The sequence below is a fragment of the Salmo trutta genome, chromosome 22 (genome assembly GCF_901001165.1).
Source record: "Salmo trutta chromosome 22, fSalTru1.1, whole genome shotgun sequence".
Lineage (NCBI taxonomy): Eukaryota > Metazoa > Chordata > Actinopteri > Salmoniformes > Salmonidae > Salmo > Salmo trutta.
The window spans coordinates 37,545,330-37,561,319 of record NC_042978.1 but is presented as its reverse complement, the minus strand read 5'-3'; the positions used below and the strand labels follow the sequence as shown (position 1 = coordinate 37,561,319).

The 15,990-nt window shown below is 41.3% G+C and overlaps 1 protein-coding gene across 2 annotated transcripts in view; it reads right to left on the bottom strand.

Annotated features, from left to right (window-relative positions):
• The window catches only part of slc1a7b (solute carrier family 1 member 7b), a 123,268-nt gene that overhangs the window by 9,390 nt on the left and 97,888 nt on the right, over nt 1–15,990 (bottom strand). For both annotated transcript variants that reach the window (XM_029707876.1, XM_029707877.1), the window contains exons 4-8: nt 12,713–12,755; nt 12,286–12,520; nt 11,794–11,893; nt 11,255–11,488; nt 398–592 (exon numbers count right to left, since the gene is read on the bottom strand). In XM_029707876.1, coding sequence (XP_029563736.1) covers nt 398–592; nt 11,255–11,488; nt 11,794–11,893; nt 12,286–12,520; nt 12,713–12,755 — 807 coding nt within the window. The remainder of the gene's footprint in view (nt 1–397; nt 593–11,254; nt 11,489–11,793; nt 11,894–12,285; nt 12,521–12,712; nt 12,756–15,990) is intronic.

The window sequence follows — 15,990 nt, the reverse complement described above, 5'->3', positions numbered from 1 at the left end:
AAGGAAAAGCAGCCCACAAGTGCTCAGGATATGTGGGAACTCCTTCAAGACTTTTGGAAAAGCATTCCAGGTGAAGCTGGTTGAGAGAATGCCAAGAGTGTGCAAGGCAAAGCGTGGCTACTTCAAAGAATTTCAAATATAAAATATAATTTGAGTTGTTTAACACTTTTTTTGGTTACTACATGATTCCATATGTGTTATTTGATAGTTTTGATATAGTTTCTTATTCTACAATGTAGAAAATAGTAAAAAATAAAGAAAAACCCATGAATGAGTAGGTGTGTCCAAACTTTTGACTGATACTGTATATTAAACCAGAGTAATCTACAGAGCGACTGCGCTTCAAACCATTTCATTTAAAAGGGTTCTGTAAAAGTCGTCCATTTCTCCCTGTTACCTGATGGTAATGATCTGTCCAAAGTCCAGCTCGTAGTTATTGACCTGGGCGATGAAGATGGCAGCCACGGCCTCGTAGAGCGCCGTCCCGTCCATGTTGATGGTGGCGCCCACGGGGAGGACGAAGCGGATAATGCGTCGGTCGATGTGGTTGTTCTCCAGGAGGCACTTGAAGGTGATAGGCAGCGTTGCAGAGCTGGGGAGAAATAGAGTGACCGAGGAGGACAACATTAGAGCTGGGGAGAGATGGAGGAAGACATCACAGAGCTAAAGGTGATGGCAGTGTGGCAGAGCTGTAGAGAGATAAAGGAAGACATCATAGAGCTAAAGGTGATGGTATTGTGGCAGAGCTGTAGAGAGATAAAGGAAGACATCATAGAACTAAAGGTGATGGTAGTGTGGCAGAGCTGTGGAGAGATAAAGGAAGACATCACAGAGCTAAAGGTGATGGCAGTGTGGCAGAGCTGTGGAGAGCTGGAGGAGGATGACATATTAAAGGACAACAGGAAATTAAGTCATGAGACATGTTATTTGTGCATTTTATTGCCATACGACATAACCACCTGTTCTTTTTATTTCAATATATAAAGAGTAGTGTACTTCATTATGTTAAAAGAACTTAGAAGAGCAAACAATTACAAAGAACCTTTATTCTGCTTTGGGGAGAACAGATGGTGCATTTACAGCAGCTGTTAAGTTTCATGATTAACTCCAAAATAACCGCCTTATGAAACTTAGGAAACATGCAGAATTACTTCTCCATAAATGTCCAATCTCAGAGCAAGTTGAGATGTAATGTTTGTTTCTTCTTTGGATGTCTGTCTGCTCAACCTGTCAGTGGACAGACATGAAGGTTACGCATGCACGCACAAAACACACACCACACACCACACACCACACACCACACACACACACACACACACACACACACACACACACACACACACACACACACACACAGTCTTCCGCAGCTAACTGTTTGGGGACGTACAGTTCAGTCCCATTCAAAATCCTATTTTCCCTAAACCTAACGCTAACCCTAACCTGTACCCTAACCCTAACCTTAACCCTAACCTTGGTGAACAGCCCACATCTACAGTTGAAGTCGGAAGTTTACATACACTTAGGTTGGAGTCAATAAAACTCTTTTCAACCACTCCACAAATTTCTTGTTAACAAACTATAGTTTTGGCAAGTCGGTTAGGACATCTACTTTGTGCATGACACAAGTAATTTTTCCAACAATTGTTTACAGACAGATTATTTTACTTTTAATTCACTGTATCACAATTCCAGTGGGTCAGAAGTTCACATACACTAAGTTTATGCCTTTAAACAGCTTGGAAAATTCCAGAAAATGATGTAATGGCTTTAGAAGCTTCTGATAGGCTAATTGGCATCATTTGAGTCAATTTGAGGTGTACCTGTGGGTGTATTTTAAGGCCTACCTTGAAACTCAGTGCCTGTTTGCTTGACATCATGGGGAAATCTAAAGAAATCAGCCAAAACCTCAGAAAAAAAATTGTAGACCTCTTTACTTCATTTTCTCACGCTGTATACAGATTTTCCTATAGTGTTATTGACTGTAGGTTTGTTTATCCCATGTTGTTGTTTTTGTCGCACTGCTTTGCTTTGTCTTGGCCAGGTCGCAGTTGTAAATGAGAACTTGTTCTCAACTGGCCTACCTTGTTAAATAAAGGTAAAATAAAAATAAATTAAAAAGTCTGGTTCATCCTTGGGATCAATTTCCAAACGCCTGAAGGTACCACGTTCATCTGTACAAACAATATACGCAAGTATAAACACCATGGGACCACGCAGCCATCATACCCCTCAGGAAGGAGACGCGTTCTGTCTCCTAGAGATGAACGTACTTTGGTGCAAAAAGTGCAAATCAATCCCAGAACAACAGCAAAGGACCTTGTGAAGATGCTGGAGGAAACAAGTACAAAAGTATCTACATTCACAATAAAACAAGTCCAATATCGACATAACCTGAAAGGCCGCTTAGCAAGGATGAAGCCACTGCTCCAAAACTGCCATAAAATAGACAGACTACAGTTTGCAACTGCACATGGTGACAAAGATCGTACTTTTTGGAGAAATGTCCTCTGGTCTGATGAAACAAAATCGAACTGTTTGCCCACAATGACCATTGTTATGTTTGGAGGAAAAGGGGGAGGCTTGCAAGCCGAAGAACACCATCCCAACCGTGAAGCACAGGGGGTTGCAGCATTAAGTTGTGGGGGTGCTTTGCTGCAGGAGGGACTGGTGCACTTCACAAAATAGATGGCATCACGAGGAGGAAAATGATGTGGACATATTGAAGCAACATCTCAAGACATCAGTCAGGAAGTTAAAGCTTGGTCGCAAATGGGTCTTTCAAATGGACAATGACCCCAAGCAAACTTCCAAAGTTGTGGAAAAATGGCTTATGGACAACAAAGTCAAAGTATTGGAGAGGCCATCACAAAGCTCTGACCTTAATCCTATAGAAAATTTGTGGGCAGAACTGAAAAAGCGTGTGCGAGCAAGGAAGCCTACAAACCTGACTCAGTTACACCAGCTCTGTCAGGAGGAATGGGCCGAAATTCACCCAACTTATTGGGGAAGCTTGTGGAAGGCTACCCGAAACGTTTGACCCCGGTTAAACAATTCAATGCTACCAAATACTAATTGAGTGTATGTAAACTTCTGACCCACTGGGAATGTGATGAAAGAAATAAAAGCTTAAATAAATTATTCTCTCTACTATTATTCTGACATTTCACATTCTTAAAATAAAGTGGTGATCCTAACTGGCCTAAAACAGGGATTTTTTACTAGGATTAAATGTCAGGAATTGTGAAAGACTGAGTTTAAATGTATTTGGCTAAGGTGTATGTAAACTTCTGACTTCAACTGTATTCCCGATTCTGGGACCGTATCCCTATCCCCCCATCCTATCCCTGTCCTCCACCCTCATACCTTTCCCAGACCCTCTGTTCCTATCCCTCCAACAGATACAGAACCCAAGATTATACCCCTCATCAGCACCTTCTCAGACATAAACAGAATCCTTCATTCCAGACTTAAAGCCCCATTCACCCAAACACAATATACATTTCCCCCACTCCAGGAATTCAGACCTATATCAGCATTCCGCAGATAACCCAACTTAAGGGATCTCTTAGTCTATGCAAAATGTTCCAAAAAACCCACTCCTAAGCTACCTATTGAACAACAGTACTATAGACAACTCCCTCATTCAAAATCCACATGCACAAACCTCCAAATTTCTTCCACCTCACAGAACTGAAGAGCCGAACGAAATTTATGTTCTGGAGAAGGTATAAAAGATCGGTGAAGAATCCAGCTAGGAACTGGTCTGTTTGTACAATTTTGTGAAACTCATGAGAAACAATACCGCCACATTACCATAACCATGTTTATAGAAGTGTCTCAGGTATGAGACTTACATCTAATGGTTGTATAAAATTAATAAATAAGGATGAAGCTATTTGTGAGATGATGGGATGCTATGTAATGATGTTAATGTGAGAGAATTGTATTTCTGTTTAAAGTTTCACTAAGTCATTGGCACGCCCCCATGACCAGACGGGACCTGGCGTCATGAGACAGCCTTTTTCTATGTTCCGAATAAAACCCCCACCTAGGTTTTCCCACTTCAGACCAGCTTACCTCGATAACGAGAACGCCAAGGTTTGAGAGGAGACCAGCTTACCTCGATAACGAGAGGGCCAAGGTTTGAGAGGAGACCAGCTTACCTCGTTAACGAGAGGGCCAAGGTTTGAGAGAAGACCAGCTTACCTCGATAACGAGAGGGCCAAGGTTTGAGAGGAGACCAGCTTACTTCGATAACGAGAGGGTCAAGGTTTGAGAGAAGACCAGCTTACCTCGATAACAAGAGGGCCAAGGTTTGAGAGAAGACCAGCTTACCTCGATAACGAGAGGGCCAAGGTTTGAGAGAAGACCAGCTTACCTCGATAACGAGAAGGCCAATGTTTGAGAGAAGACCAGCTTACCTCGATAACGAGAGGGCCAAGGTTTGAGAGAAGACCAGCTTACCTCGATAACGAGAGGGCCAAGGTTTGAGAGAAGACCAGCTTACCTCGATAACGAGAGGGCCAAGGTTTGAGAGAAGACCAGCTTACCTCGATAACGAGAGGGCCAAGGTTTGAGAGAAGACCAGCTTACCTCGATAACGAGAGGGCCAAGGTTTGAGAGGAGACCAGCTTACCTCAATTACGAGATGGCTAAAGGTTGCAGACCATGCATTTCTCTTGCTGAACTTTTAACCATACCACGTGGTTAACCTGTTTGGGCTAGGGGGCAGTATTGAGAATTTTGGAAAAAATATGTGCCCATTTTTAACTGCCTCCTACACCAACTCAGAAGCTAGAATATGCATATTATTGTTCAGGTTTGGATAGAAAACACCCTAAAGTTTCTAAAACTGTTTGAATGGTGTCTGTGAGTATAACAGAACTCCTATGGCAGGCACAAACCTGACAAGGTTTCATGCAGGAAGTGGCCTGTCTGACAAGGAGTCGTGCGTCTTGCATCTGTTTATTGAAAAGTAAGGATCTTAGCTGTAACGTGACAATTCCCAGGGTTCCAATAGGCTCTCAGAACCCGCGAAAAACCTGAAGGTTGACGAGGCAGCCTCAGGCTGAAACACATTATCGCCTTTGGTAAGTGGCGGATCAGAGGACCTTTGAATGAGGCGCGTGCACGATTCGCCCCCGGTGAGAAATTTAATTCGGCTGTTTAGGCTCATTGCAGATTCCCGGTCGGAATATTATTGCTTTTCTACGAGATAAATGGCATAAAAATTGGTTTTAAACAGCGGTTGACATGCTTCAAAGTACGGTAATGGAATATTTAGACATTTTTTGTCACGCCAATGCGCCATGCGCAAGACCGTGATGTAGCATTCTGATAGTGTCTAGAACTCACGAACAAAACGTCGCTGTTTGGATATAACGATGGATTATTTGGGACCAAACCTACATTTGTTATTGAAGTAGAAGTCCTGTCAGTGTATTCTGACGAAGAACAAGCAAGGTAAGAACATGTTTCTTATAGGAAATGTGATTTTGGTGGAGGCTGACCTGGGTGGGTGTCTAAATAGCTAGCCCTGTGATGCCGGGCTATGTACTTAGATTATTGCAAAATGTGCTTCATCCGAAAAGCTATTTTAAAATTGGACATATCGAGTGCATAGAGGAGTAATGTATCTATAATTCTTAAAATAATTGTTATGCTTTTTGTGAACGTTTATCGTGAGTAATTTAGCAAACTGTTAGTAAATTCCCCGGAAGTTTGCGGGGGTTATGCTTTTTCTGAACGTCACATGCTAATGTAAAAAGCTGTTTTTTTATATAAATATGAACTTGATTGAACAGACATGCATGTATTGTATAACACAATGTCCTAGGTGTGTCATCTGATGAAGATCATGAAAGGTTAGTGCTGCATTTAGCTGTGGTTTGGGTTTATGTGACATGATATGCTAGCTTGAAAAATGGGTGTCTGATTATTTCTGGCTGGGTACTCTGCTGACATAATCTAATGTTTTGCTTTCGTTGTAAAGCCTTTTTGAAATCGGACAGTGTGGTTAGATTAACGAGATTCTTGTCTTTAAATAGCTGTAAAATAGTCATATGTTTGAGAAATTGAAGTAATAGTATTTCAAACGATTCAAAAATCGCGCCACTGGATTTCAGTGGCTGTTACGTAGGTGGGACGAGTTCGTCCCACATGCGCCAGAGAGGTTAAACTCTTTGACTATCGATACCGACAGAATAAGAACAAGTCTTTGATATTAATTACTAGTCTGCAACTAGGAATTCGGTATCATTGAACGCGAAGACCGACAACCGCCGAAACAGCTATTCTATAATGACATGAATGAATGTAACTCTGAACTATCCATTCTGAGAGAGAGAGAGAGAGAGAGAGAGAGAGAGAACAGACTCTCCAACAGAGATTCCGACGACACAATGAGCGTAAATATATATATTGATTGCAATTGTTCCCGAATGAGTGAGCATTCATGTGCAAAGGATTAGCATTTCAATTGTTATAATATTCAACTCTGTAGTGTCTCCTCAGATGACCCCCCACTCCCCTTTTGTCTAACAAGCCGCCATGCCGGTTTAACCCACTAGGGCACATTCCCCTGTCATTTCTTTGTAACCATTGTTTGTTTGTTATGCATTTCTGTGAATTACTTAGTTAGTAAATAAATTATTTTAAGACAATTGATGTATGGATGACTCATAGTGAAGACTGGGTTCATGCAGATAACCAACAATTTACGACGTTTGGAATGAGACTAACGTGAGGTAAATGATAATTCATTAATTTGAAGACTAATTGATCAGATATTAAAATATCTGAAAGTTATATTAGGAAAATTATAACTTTGTAATCTGAATATTTTCCTTGGTGCCCCGACTTCCTAGTTAATTACAGTTACATGATTAATCAGTTTAATCTCGTAATAATAATAACAGAGAGTTATTTGATAAATAGGTCTTCAGTTTTAATGATGCCAAAGACACGACACACTCTTGACACGCCTCAAACAGCACCTCTACACAATTGAAAAAAAATAACATATTACAAACACACCCAGTAAAACACTTTCAAAACCCCCCTACAACCTCCCTCCGCATCACCAGTCTGGAGATGAAAGCCTCCTGGACCATAGGCCAGAGAAGAGCAGCTGTATCCAGGTGGATAGCAAAACTTAAGACCTTGGCTCCACTTGTTATGAATGGTAAAGAGCATTGACTGTGGGAGTTAGTGAGGGCCTAATTAAGAGAGCCGCAGGGGCCACCGACACGAGGAGGAAGTTCAATTAAAAATAATGTATTTATTTGCTCTCTGCCTTTCATGTTCTCTCACCCTCTCCAGACAGGTCAGATGTACAATATAGAAACAGGGCAGAACGTTGAAATAGGCCCGTGCAACCCATGGTTTGATACCAGCATAAACAGAAACCTTCTTAAACCTAACACTAACCTTAACCCTCGGCAGGTAGCCTAGTGGTTAGAGCATTGGACTAGTAACTGAAAGGTTACAAGATTGAATCCCTAAGCTGACATGGTAAAAATCTGTTCTTCTGCCCCTGAACAAGGCAGTTAACCCACTGTTCTTAGGCTGTCATTGAAAATAAGAATTTGTTCTTAACTGACTTGCCTCGTTCAATAAAGGTAAAAAAACTAACCCACTATCCCTAAACCTCCTAGAAATAGCATTTCACCTTGTGTGGACCAACAAAATGTCCCCAATTGGTCAAGTCTTTGTTGGTGTACTATTCTTGTGGGGAATTCTGGTCCCCGCAAGTATATTTAAACACACACGCACGCACACACACACACACACACACACACACACACAGCTCCCATTTCCTCCACCTCTCACCTCACCTCCCTTCTACCTGTCCTTAATAAAGAGATACTCTGTTTTTTTTACACCACACTCCAAACTGCTGGCTCTAGTTTCTTCTTCTTATAATAAACAATAATGTGTTGAAAATTCCAAATTGTTTGCATAGTCAACTAACACACAGATCTGACACACACACCTATCATACCAGACATGCCACCATGGGGTTTTTTCACAGCCCCCAGGTCCAGAAAAATTCAAGAAAGCATGCAGTTCTATATAGAGCCATTATTACATGAAAGTCCCTTCCATCTCATATTGCTCAAATGAACAGCAAACCTGGTTTAAAAAACAGATAAAGCAACACCTCACGGCACTATGCCTCTCCCCTATTTAACCTAGATATTTTGTGTGTATGCATTGATATGTAGGCTACGTGTGGTTTTTACAAAAATGTATGTAGTTCTGTCCTTGAGCTGTTCTTGTCTATTGATGTTCTGTATTATGTCATGTTTCATGTTTCATCCTAATAAAATACCAAATACCTCCTTTCACCCCCTCTTCTCCCCTCCCTCCTCTCCCCTCCCCTCCCTCCTCTCACCCCCTTCCTCTCACTTCCGTTCTCTCGCCTCCCTCTCCCCTCCCTCCTCCCCCTCCTCTCACGTCTCACCTCCCCACTCACTCCTCACTCTTGTCTTCTCCCTGCTCTCTCCCTCTCCCCTCCCTCCTCCCCCTCCTCTCACGTCTCACCTCCCCCTCACTCCTCACTCCTGTCTTCTCCCTGCTCTCTCCCTCTCCCCTCCCTCCTCCCCCTCCTCTCACGTCTCACCTCCCCCCTCACTCCTCACTCCTGTCTTCTCCCTGCTCTCTCCTTCCTCCTCCCTCCTCCCTCCCAGTCTGACACACGTTTCAACTCTGGAAACATACCAGAGTACCAAACAATGTGTGGCATCTGAAATATCTGGGATGGTGTGTGTGTGTGTGGTATGTGTGTAATTAATTACATTAATAGGATCTTAACCTTGGAGTTAAACACATAGCCTATTCATGAATGCTCCAAGGCGTTTTACCTCATTGTCATGTTTTACCATGCTTTGATTAGCAGGCTCTTTATTTTTAAATAAGGGCATATTTGAAGGCTGTTGCTAGGCTATCATAATGTGCCTATGAAATGTTAACACGGCAATGGGTACTGTACTTGACTATTGTTCCGGTTAGGCGCCTTTCTTACATATTTTCTTAAGCCTTTCTTAGGTCAAACACACTACAGGAACCCACCCCTTTTGTGACATAAAAGGAAGCTCTAGTACGTACACTGGGAGAAAAAAAAGATGGTGATTCAACTTACAATTTTAAGGCAACCAGCTGGAATAGGATTGTGAGTTTGCTCAACATTTGGGACTATATAGCTGAATAAACAATCATTCTCAAGTTGAATGTTAGGTTGAGTGAACATACACTGAGTGTAGAAAACATTAAGGACACCTTTCTAATATTGAGTTGCACCCTCTTTTGCCCTAAGAATAGCCTCAATTAGTCGGGGCATGGACTCTACAAGGTGTTGAAAGCGTTCCACAGGGATGCTGGCCCATTTTGACTCCAATGCTTCCCACAGTTTTGTCAAGTTGGTTGGATGTTCTTTGGGTGGTAGACCATTCGTGATACATAATGTAAACTGTTGAGCGTGAAAAACCCAGCAGCTTTGCAGTTCTCGACACAAACTGGTGCACCTGACACCTACTACCATACCCTGTTCAAAGGGGGCTCCCGAGTGGCGCAGGTGTCTAAGGTACTGCATCTCAGTGCAAGAGGTGTCACTAATCCAGGCTCTATCCCATCCAGCCATGATTGGGAGTCCCATAGGGACTAGGGGTAGACCGTCATTGTAAATAAGAATTTGTTCTTAACTGACTTACCTAGTTAAATAAAAACATAAAAAGGCACTTAAATGTTTTATCTTGCCCATTCACCCTTCACACATACACAATCCACGTCTCAATTGTCTCAAGGCTGAACAATCCTTCTTGAACCCGTGTCCTCCCCTTCTTCTACACTAATTGAAGTGGATTTAACAAGTGACATCAATAAGGGATCATAGCTTTCACCTGGTCAGTCTATGTCATGGAAAGAGCAGGTGTCCTTAATGTTTTGTACACTCAGTGACCAATCCAAATTGAGAATTTATTCTACCTTTATTTGCATTTTTACCAGTGTGCCTTTCAAGTAAATTGTAGTTACTTACCACCCATGACTGCATTTGTTAGTGAAACATTCATGGTTGTTGTATTCAATGGCCTTCAGTCCTCTAGCCTTCACCAAGTAAGTCTCAAAGTGAATATGTTATCTTAAAAAAAACTATTTATGACAATATATTACATACAGTAATAAGGCCTTTCTTTGAGGGCCTACTCACACCCTAACAAAGGGGCCTGAAACTGTTTACAGGCCACATCAAGCCTGCAAGTCACAAAGTGATGTGTAATTCCTATTGAGCGAGGATATCCAACAATCTGAACTTTTTAATCACCCGCAAACTGCATTGAGAATGATTGCCGGGGTAGGGAAGATCACTTATTGAGACTACCTACATCAAATAAACTGGAACAGCCATATCAGTAATGGGTGCAATAAGTCCAATAACTAACAGATTGTATTCATTTAGAAAAATGCTTATTATTTATGTTTGTGTAGCATAAGATTAATCAACCAATCAATGTACATGCAAAAACACAGGTATTAAAACAAACAATTCTGAAAATCAACCTGGTATAGAGCATGCTTGAAAATATGGTATGATGGGCTTGGTTTTCAGTGGTTTTGAGCAAACGTGGATTTGTTATTTTACTTAACATGCTTCTTCAAATTCAACTCACTTCGAGCAGAGTTTGTTGAGTAAACAAACTAACATATATTAAGCTCAAATTCTTGTATTTTTGAAGTCCACTCAACTCACAGAATAACACTGATTAAGTAATTAGTTAAGTTGGCTTTTTTACACCGCGCATGCCCTGAGTCTGATGTCAATGTGTTGCTTAGCAGTACCACTTTCTCCAACTCACACCAAGACTAGAACCTCTGCCTCCCAAACACACACAATGACCCTCCTGAAACAGTCTTAGCCAGTCACACCACCGAAAAGCTGGAGACATTTCAGGCTGAGGAGTGAGGTTATAGATGCCCATCTGTTACATGTTCATGAGGAGGTTGTTGCCCCAGCAATGTGCCTTACCTGGAGGATGTTGCCAGGGCGATGAGAAGCGCCTGCAGGATGCCCCAGATGTAGACAACGGGATAGGGTAAGGGCTAAGGTTAGATCTAGGATCAGAGTTAGGTTTGTTGTTGTTATTTACCTGGATGAGTTTTCCAAGGCGATGAACAGGGCCTGCAGGATTCCACTGATGCGCATGATGGATTAAGGGTCAGGGCTAGTGTTAATGTTCGGGTCAGAGTTGTTGTTTACCTAGAGGATGTTGCCAGGGCGATGAGCAGGGCCTGCAGGATGCCCCTGATGTAGACGATGGGGCTCTTCTTGGTGATGAAGAAGTACATGGCTGGGAGGATGAAGAGCCCGTGGAGGATCAGACCGAAGACCACCGTGACAGCGTAGAAACCCAGCTTCTTACCCATGGCCGACGGATCGCTCATCTCCAGGATCTTACCGGCCACCAGGAACACGATACCGAATGGGAAGTACCTAGTCAGGAAAAGAGGAGCAGGGTCAGAGGTCATACACACAGCCATGTAGAATTTGTAACAAGGATCCTGGACACTATTCCGTGGACACTATTCCATATTTACTGCACTCATTTTGGCAGTAGCGCACTATGTAGAGAAATAGGGAGATGGGCTGTCTGTGATGAATGCAAGTAGAAATATCTGTGATGTCTCCACATCTATGTGTTATGGTTAGGACCTGGAGTTTTTCCTGATAAGGATCACTTCATATGGTCTGGAAAAACTCCATGTCCTAGTTGCTATATAGTGTAGTCAAATCTTTACCAGATGACGATAGCAACAATCTTCAGGACAGCCTCGTTCAGGCTCTGGCAGAAGTTGACCAAGGCGCTGCCATTAGGCCCCATCCTGCCCAGCATTATACCTGTCAAAATAAACAGCATGTCAGTGATGCAGGACAGGACGCTGCTCACATAGTACACATCACTAGACATCAACTGAGAAAAGTGCTAACTTCTGCCGACAGTGATTTAGGCCTTGCTTGACATCTGAAATTGGTCAAATACAAAAACAACAACGTAATGTAAGCAAAAGATTTCAGGAAATGTCACAAATAATAGCAATGAAGACAGAGTGGCTCAGTTGGTAGAGCATGGCGCTTACAATGCCAGGGTTGTGAGTTTGATTCGCATGGCAGACCAGTATGGATGAAAAACAAAGAATGAAAATGTTTGCACTCCCTACTGTAAGTTGCTCTGGATAAGAGTGTCTGCAAAATGAATTAAATGTAAAATAATGTGTGTGTTTGTTTATTACCCATGGTGGCTGAGAAGATGACGATTCCAAGGACATTCATTCCGTCACTGGTTCCCGGTAATGTTTTGAAGTATACGTCTGGGGGAGGAGTCAGGTCCAAGGAGAAGTTCTGGAGCTCTGTTCCGTTGTCGTCCTGGATACCGTATATGAGTGCTCGCCGTGTGGTGGACTCTGATAGGCTCTGACTCACTGTGGCCTTCGGCGTTTTCATAATGGGAACACTTCTCGTCCGGTACTGTTCATATGAAGTAGAGCGGAGAACAGGGACGAATAAAGATTATTCATGGTTTACTTCCTTAATTAGAAGACAGAGAAAGAAAGTTGAACTCAATAGAGGTCAAATAATCAAAACACTGAGAACTGAATCCAACTTGAACACATGGAGCGTGAAGTCCTACAGGAAAGCGTATGATTTAAAGGGGCTCACCTGTTGAAATGTGGCTTGAACTAAGTTGGCTGGAAACATGTTGCTGGAAGGGAAAGAGAACAAAAATATACAGTACCAGTCAAAGGTTTGGACACACCTTCTCATTCAAGGGTTTTTCTTTATTTTTATTATTTTTTACTATTTAGAAAAATCAAATCAAATGTTACTAGTCACATACATATATTTAGAAGACGTTATTGCGGGTGTAGCGAAATGCGTGTGTTCCTAGCTCCAACAGTGCAGTAGTATCAAACAATTCACAACAATGGACACAAATCTAAAAGTAAAAGAAAGGAATTAAGAAATATATAAATATTAGATAGAGTGTCATTGACTAAAATACAGTAGAATAGAATACAGTATAAATATATATGTGATGAGTGAAGCAGTATGTAAACATTATTTGTACATTACTAAAGTGACTAGTGTTCCATTATTAAAGTGGCCAGTGATTCCAAGTCTATGTATATAGGGCAGCAGTATCTAAGGTGCAGGGTTTGTAACCGGGTGGAAGCCGGTTAGTGACGGCAATTTAACAGTCTGATGGCCTTTAGATAGAAGCTGTTTTTCAGTCTCGTCTTCGATGCATGTGTACTGACCTCGCCTTCTGGATGATAACGATTGCATCGTCTGTGGATCTATTGAATCCATGAAATAACATATATGGAATAATTTTATAACCAAAAAAGTGTTAAACAAATCAAAATATATTTTATATTTCAGATTCTTCAAAGTAACCACCCTTTGCCTTGACAATAGATTTGCACACTCTTGGCATTCTCTCAAGCAGCTTCACCTGGAATGCTTTTCCAACAGTCATGAAGGAGTTCCCACATATGCTGAGCACTTGTTGGTGGCTTTTCCTTCATTCTGCGGTCCAACTCATCCCAAACCATCTCAATTGGGTTGAGGTCGGGTGATTGTGGAGGCCAGGTCATCTGATGCAGCACTCCATCCCTCTCCTTCTTGATCAAATAACCCTTACATAGCCTTGAGGTTTGTTTGGGTCATTGTCCTTTTGAAAAACAAATGATAGTACCACAAAGCGCAAACCGGATGGGATGGCATATCACTTCAGAATGCTGTTGTAGCAATGCCGGTTAAGTGTGTCTTGAATTCTAAATAAATCACAGACAGTGTCACCAGCAAAACACCCCCACACCATCACACCTCCTCCTTCATGATTCACGGTGGGAACCACACATGCGAAGATCATCCGTTCACCTACTGCGTCTCACAAAGACACGGCTGTTGAAACTGAAAATCTAAAATTTGGACTCATCAGACCAAAGGACAGATTTCCACTGGTCTAATGTCCATTGCTCGTGTTTCTTGGCCCAAGCAAGTCTCTTCTTCTTATTGGTGTCCTTTAGTAGTGGTTTCTTTGCAGCAATTCGACCATGAAGGCCTGATTCACACAATCTCCTCTGAACAGTTGATGTTGAGATGTGTCTGTTACTTGAACTCTGTGAAGCATTTATTTGGGCTGCAATTTCTGATGCTGGTAACTCTAATGAACGTATCCTCTGCAGCAGAGGTAACTCTGGGTCTTCCTTTCCTGTGGCGGTCCTCATGAAAGCCAGTTTCATCATAGTTCTTGATAGGTTTTGCGACTGCACTTGAAGAAACGTTCAAAGTTCTTGAAATGTTCCGCTTTGACTGACCTTCATGTCTTAAAGTAATGATGGACTGTAATTTCTCTTTGCTTATTTGAGCTGTTCTTGCCATAATATGGACTTGGTCTTTTACCAAATAGGGTTATCTTCTGTAAACCACCCCTACCTTGTCACAACACAAATGGTTGGCTCCGAAAAATCCACAAATTAACTTTTAACAAGGCACACCTCTTAATTGAAATGCATTCCAGGTGACTACCTCATGAAGCTGATTGAGAGAATGCCAAGAGTGAACAAAGCTGTAATCAAAGCAAAGGGTGGCTGCTTAGCCTTCCCTGTAGCTCAGTTGGTAGAGCATGGTGTTTGCAACGCCAGGGTTGTGGGTTCGATTCCCACGGGGGGCCAGCACAGGAAAAAAAGTATGAAATGTATGCATTCACTATTGTAAGTCGCTCTGGATAAGAGCGTCTGCTAAATGACTAAAATGTAAAAATGTACTTTGAAGAATCTCAAATATTAAATTTGTTTAACACTTTCTTGTTTACTACATCATTCCATATGTGTTATTTCATAGTTTTGATGTCTTCATTATTATTCTACAATGTAGAAAATAGTGAAAATAAAGAAAACCCTCGATGGAGTAGGTGGGTCCAAACTTGTGACTGGTACTGTATACATATAAAAATATATAAAAAACTTGAATAAGTCATTTTGTTTTATCTGTTCAATGTCAATCGCAAAACTACATGATATTGCACAATTTTTTTGTAAAGGTTTATTTAGTCCATACATGTGACTCTTTAAAACCTCATGCACTTTTCACAGAGGCCAGATATGCTGTGTGAAAAACAGCCATAAAAATTGTCATACAATTAAATTACATGAACTCCAGGAACTGTTTTATTTGTGATTATCTACAGCACAGCCATTAGTTAAAAAACCAAATGGGAAAGGGTAAACATCCAACACATGTACTGTCGTTTCTTCTGAGTGGGAGCAATAGGCCTTCCTCTTCTGTACAGCTCCTGCTCTGTTGTGTTGGATGAACAAAAAGGCTACGGTATAACCTTGTGGTTATATAAATGTTTCATTCAAAATAAAATGTACTGCATTGTGAAAGTAACCTCTTAAGAAAGTTTTCAGTTAATATTTTGTTATGCCATTGAAAGCCAGGATGTTCAGTTAAAAATTGTTGGCCCTTTGAACTATTGTACAGAACATTTAGCTTTCCTCAGCTTTTGTTGTTGTAACTGTCTTAACAATGGCGTTTTCATTGAAATAGTTGAAGTGGTCGAACTGATATCATTAAAACATACCATTATTTTATTATGTTGACATAAAATAGTCTCTTGCCTACAAACTATCTTAACTTTTTGTAAACTACCCACCGGCCAAAACCTGGTTAAATCCACATAATTTCAAGAAAAAGATTAAATGCTGTGACGTTGAATCAACGTGGAAAACTCATTGGTATTGCAAAAAGTAATTAACATAAGGGAATTTTGTATTTTAAGTTCAATGACATGGTGAAATGTTTTGTTGATTTCATGTTGAATTCACGTTAGTTGATAACTCAACCAAATGTAAATTAAAACTAGACATTTAAATGATGTCTGTTCCCGTTGGGTAAGTAAATCTAACTTCGCACTGAGCAGGGCAACA